This window comes from Triticum aestivum, chromosome 2A (assembly GCF_018294505.1).
Source record: "Triticum aestivum cultivar Chinese Spring chromosome 2A, IWGSC CS RefSeq v2.1, whole genome shotgun sequence".
Taxonomy (NCBI): domain Eukaryota; kingdom Viridiplantae; phylum Streptophyta; class Magnoliopsida; order Poales; family Poaceae; genus Triticum; species Triticum aestivum.
The window spans coordinates 36,312,198-36,318,154 of NC_057797.1; the positions used below are offsets into that span (position 1 = coordinate 36,312,198).

General features: G+C 38.1%; 1 protein-coding gene across 1 annotated transcript; it reads left to right on the plus strand.

Annotated features, from left to right (window-relative positions):
- The first annotated feature begins 274 nt into the window (after positions 1-274).
- Positions 275-2,246, plus strand: LOC123184513 (disease resistance protein PIK6-NP). Its single transcript, XM_044596612.1, has one exon. It carries the CDS (start codon positions 309-311, stop codon positions 2,136-2,138), a length of 1,830 nt encoding a protein of 609 aa, XP_044452547.1. The 5' UTR covers positions 275-308; the 3' UTR covers positions 2,139-2,246.
- The last annotated feature ends 3,711 nt before the right edge of the window (positions 2,247-5,957 follow it).

Sequence of the window (5,957 nt, forward strand, 5' to 3'; positions counted from 1 at the left end):
GGTATCTGACTCTTAACTACTGCAATATAATTTCTACACAAGTGTTCACACCTTGCGACATGATAAAGAAGTGTTTGAAACTTGGAACCTTCCCATTAAACTACTAGGACATGTGCATGTCAATTGACAAGAATTGGATACCTAGGTCCTCAGTTATTTCTGGTAGAATAAAAAAATCCATTATATAGCACAGAGCTGCCTACTGTAGCTTTTAATATATTTATTTTATTTTTTAGAATACTAACAATATGTTATGTTTCCATCATTTGTAGGTCTATAATACAAGTAATTTTAATTTGCCTGTTGAAATGGAGGAGCAAGCCAGCCGTATTTTAAAGAGATGTCGAGGTCTTCCACTCGCCATTTCCACGATAGGTGGTCTCCTAGCCAATAGGCCGAAGACAAGCATTGAATGGATGAAGATGCATGAACACCTTGGAGCAGAGTTGGAGTCTGATCTTCGCAACATCACAAATGTGATTGTCTCAAGTTATGATGGATTGCCATACCATTTGAAATCAATCTTCATATACCTCAGTATCTTCCCTGAAAACCAAGAGATCAGATGCACCCGCCTATTGAGGCGGTGGATGGCAGAGGGCTACATAGCAAAGAACCGCGATATGCCTGTGGAGGAGGTAGGGGAACGTTTCTACAATGAGCTTATCAATAGAAGCATGATCCAACCCTCAAAGAAGAAGATTATCCCTGGTGTGAGAGTTTCTCACTGCATGATTCATAGTATGGTGCGGCAGATCATCCTATCCAAGGCAGTTGAGGAAAACCAACTCTTCCTCGTTGAGAAGCAGTGCAATGAGGTACCACATAGTAAGATACGTCACTTGGTGGTATCTAGGTGGAAAGGAAGGGAGGAGAAGCTAGAACACATAAATCTGTCATATATTCGATCATTGACGATTTTTGGAGAGTGCCCTGTTTCCCTCATCTCTCCTAAAATGCGGCTTCTGCGAGTGCTGGACCTAGAAGACACAATCAATATGAGGAATGAAGACCTTAGGCACATTGGGGAGTTGCCTCACCTTAGTTACCTTTCCTTGAGAGGAACAAAGATATCAAAGCTTCCATCTTCTTTGCAAAAACTTCGTTACCTAGAGACACTAGACATTGAAGACACAAAGGTGACAAAGCTCCCTCATGGAATTTTTAAACTTGAGAAGCTACGTTATCTTCTTGCTGGAGTGAACTTCTCAAAAGATCTATTGCAAAAGCTGGTGCAACCAGAGATGAATAACAAAAACACAAACCTGTTGGGAAACATGGCACCTTTTCTATGCTGCAATAGAATGGATTATTGCAATATTTCCAACATGGACCAACTCAGTGTAAGGGCTCCTAAAGGTATCGAGAAGCTAAGGAACTTGCATATGTTTGGTGCATTCAATGTTGGCCAGGGCAATGGTGTAGGAGGGAGGCTCGGGAAGCTGACTAACCTGCAAAGGTTAGGAGTCACAGTCACAGGTCTCACTGAGGAAGAAGGCCGGGAGTTGTGCCAGTCAATAGAAAAGCTTGGTCGACTTCAGCGACTTGAGGTGCGATCTTATTCTCTTGAGTTTCTTGCAAAAATGGATGAATCATCAACACCGAAGCATCTAGCTTCACTCAAGCTATTAGGCAATCTATTCATATTGCCCAAATGGATTACGTCGCTTAATGATCTAGCCACGGTGAAGATGCTAGGAACAAAACTACAACAGGGACAAGTTGATATCCTCGGAAACTTGCGCAGTCTCGCTGCCCTTTGCTTGTGGGAGAGATCCTACAGAGGGGAGTCATTGTGTTTCAGTGCTGGTAAGTTTCCAAAGCTCAAGTTCCTTGATATTGATTGGCTAGACAATATTGAAACTATGGAAATCAAGGATGGTGCAATGCCTGAGCTTGAGCGTCTTTGGCTGAACAACTGCAAAGCACTATGTGACAGTGGCGAGGGCTTATCCGGAGTGCCGTATTTGCCAAACTTGAATGAGCTTCTTGTGAAGAAATGTGGCGAGAAGGAGAAATTGATGGAGATACTGCAATGGCAGGTTAGTGAACATAGGAGGCGCCCTAAGTTCCTAATTGGCAAGTCCATTTTACCTACAAGCTCAAAGCCAAGCACAAGTGCATCAGCTGTACAGTGAGGATCGAAGGCCTTTCAACAATATGTTTTTTGTTTGTGCATGCAATTATGTAAGCTCCTTATGTTTTTCATTTTAACTTGGTTGCAACTCTAAGAATATTTCCTGCAAGCTTGAGAAAATGAAGTGTAATATTTCTCTGTTCGAATCTACTTATTTAGTTCGACGGCAATATGGGTGGACGAGACATTGACACACTCTTTACGAAAACCTAGAATAAAGAGAGGGTGAATGCATGTTATATCGCCTTGTGAAATTCAAGTTCAATTATTTTTTGTTGAAAAATAAAAATGGTAATGTGGAGGGTTTGCATATGCTTGATGATAAGGATGGCTTGCATGTGATGGAAAGTGAAAAGTAGACAGTTTGCATGCGCTTGATGATGTGGATGACTTCAGGTGCATTTAAGCAAGTGATCTCATTCCGACGATATTCGTTCGATGGGGGAGCATTCTTGTCGACTACGAGGCGCATGTGATGACTTTGTCAATCTCAAGATGTTATGTCGGCTGAGTATCTCAAAGGTGCTCAGAGGATAGAATGTGCATGCTTATGTTCATAGGGATGCGTGTATGCACTGACAGAGCTCTTCTTGGGCAAGGTAGGGTGTCGCCCTACCTTGATGGCATATACTTGTTTATATGGGCGGAAGCTCATGTTCGACGCCTTAAGCGCTGAATAATTCCTGGCGCTCAGGCGCCCCTCCGTCGTGAGCCAGCCTAATATGAAGATGAGGGCTTGTTCACGATTGACTGTAGACTTTTCAAGAAAATGTGAAAAATTGAATAATAATTGAAAATAAAATTTCCCAAGTTAAAAAATATGCGTTGAAAAAGTTCACAAATTTCAAACAAGTTCATGAACCCCAAAAATTCATGAGCTCAACAAAAGTTTGTGGGATTTAAAAAAGTTCATGAATTTTAAAAAAGCGTGAGATTTGAAAAAGAGTTCCCGAAGTCGAGAAAGTTCACGAGTTCAAACAAAGTTCACTTAATTTGGAAAACTTTCGCGGGATTTGAAAAAAAATTATGCATCTGGAAAAGTTCACAGATTTTAAAAAAATCACAAAAACAAAAAATGTAAAGGAAAAAAGTGAATAGGAAACCAGGATAAATGGATGGAAGCTTGTAGAAGCTTCCCAAAACCGCCTGGAAGCTTCTAGAAGCTTCTTACAACTGGCTGAGACTCTACTGAAAAATAAACAATGTCGCATATGTGGGATGCCTTGATTCACATGCAAAAAGTGTGCATGCCCGAAAATAAGGTAGAATTAAAAAAAGGAAAAATGGGCCGAGCTCAATATGGCAGGGGTGTAATCATGTATTTATATACAGTTAATCCAAGATTCAAAAAAAAGTTAAATAATATTTGAAAAATGGTAATCAAGCATTTACAAAATGTGAAATATGTACAGAAAAATGTTGACTAGGTACTAAAAAATTATTAAACTTTTTAAAAAAAAAATTAATCAAACATTTGAAAATTACTAAATGTGTTCAGAAAAAATGTTGACCATGTATTAGATAAATTTTAAATTTCTATTAGAAATTTAATAATCAAGGATTTGAAAAATTGTAAATGTGTGTAGAAAAATGTTGACCATGTATTAATATTTTTTAATCAAATATTTCGAAAATGTTAATTGAGCATTTAAAAGTTGTTAAATGTGTACTGAAAAACATGGAGCATCTATTTAAAAAGCGTAAAACTTGTATTAGATAAATGTAGTGTTACTATTCATCACCCAGGGTGCAGAATAAATTATTCTTCACCCGAGATAATCTTACGATCGCTTCTTAAGTAAATTATGTTTACAATATAAATAGTTACATGCATATTAATTCAATATGTAAATTTGGTATAAAAAATAAAAATATAGGTTATAAGACTAGAAAAATCACATTTTATGTATGTTTTACACTATGTTCTTACATTCGTAATTTTACATAATATAAAATAATTTTTATGGCGAGTACATATTTTCTTACGTTCTCTTTTTAGGTATGAAATAAGACAAAATTTATGAAACGTAAAAATATGTTGCATTGATGTCAAAATAGAGAGGGCGTAAAGAATAACTATTCCTCACCCAGGGTGACGAATAGCGCGACCCTAGATAAATATTAAGGATTTGAAAAATAATAATTAAAATGTATGTAGAAAAAAAGTTCACCATGTATTCAATTTTTTTAATTTGGTATTTAAAAATGTTAATCTGGTACTTTTTTTTAACACAGTACAAACGCAAGCGCTCATATACACGTGCATACACTCACCTCTATGAAAGCACATACGCACACCCTATCCCTATGATCACCTTAAAATTTACGAAGTCACAGTAGGCACCTCGTCGTCGACGGGAACGTCTCCTCCCACTGAATATGCATCGCCGGAAATCCTGAAATAAAACCAGGAATAAATGCGAGCACCAGGACTTGAACCCTGGTGGGCTGGGATCCGGCTTGCCTGCTCCCTTCCCATGCTCCCATCCGTTCTCCCACTTCATCCTGCGGCTGTCTTTTTTTCTTTTTCCTTTCTAATCTAACCATCCCCCCTGATTTTAAAGGGGTGGGGCCGGGCCTTATTTTGGTCCAATCAAATCAAGCCACGTACGCGGGAGCAAGGATGGGCGCACACGCGGGTAGCAGGCAAGTCTTGTCCGGTGGGCTAAGGATACCATAGTCACTCTAACCATCCAACCATAGGTTGGTTACCTCTAACTTAAAAAATGTTAAATGTATATTGAAAAATGTTACAATGCATTCAATAAATGTTAATATTCACATATTAGAAATTTGTATTAGACATATACCAAAAAATTATATATAAGAACAATGAAAATCAGAGAGAAAACACAAGAAAACCTATAAAAATGAGAAAAGAACAAACAAAACCAAAGAAAAATGTAGTGAAAACAAAGAAAAAAACAGTAAAAAAATGAAAAGAAAGAAGAAAAATTGATGAAAAAACAACAACAACAACAAAATAAAAATAACCTGAAAACCAGTGGAAACCCGACCCTTTTTATTGGTCGTGATCGTGACCTACTAATTAAAGACGAACCAGTTGGTGGCCCAGTGGCTAACAATGCAACATTGCAGCCTTGCCAAACATGCTTTTGATATGGATGTTGGACACCATGTGTGGCTCATTAACCCTCCAAATTTGAATTGTATCCCTATGAACGCTAATCAATAAAGGAAGTGTGTTAATTCTCAAAAAATAAATAAAAATAAAGGAAGTGTGTTTGGACCAAAAAAAGGAGATCGCAGGATTGATTCCTGTGGGACCCTTTTTTCTAGTGTATTATTTTAACACGAATGGGCAGGCCCGCAATAGTAAATGCTTCAGGTGAGACCGAAGGAAAACTCGCCATAAGCGAGATAAAGCCTTTGCGCTAGCTAATAACTATGGCTGGAAAATAGCTAGATAAAAGATAAGGCCCTTCGTTGGCTCAACCATGCTAGTTGGGCTCGGCCTAACCAGGTTTTTTGAAGCAACTGAGCCTAACCCCTCCATTCCTTAATGTAAGGTATATAATTTTCGGCAGGGTGACCAAGGCATATAATTTTACATAATTTAGGACGAAATTAACCTTGGCTAAATCAATGATTAGCATCAACTAAATCTTTTTTTTTTGAAAACCCATCCATATATTAATCAGACAAACCAAGATTCTTACAATCATTCATTACAAAGGTAGCCACGCAGGGCGGAACACTATTACATAAGACACCCTCAGACCTGGTATGAAAACAAAATTTAGCAATCTCATGCGCGACCCTATTAGCCCGCCTATCAATCTTGGCAACCTTGAAATCC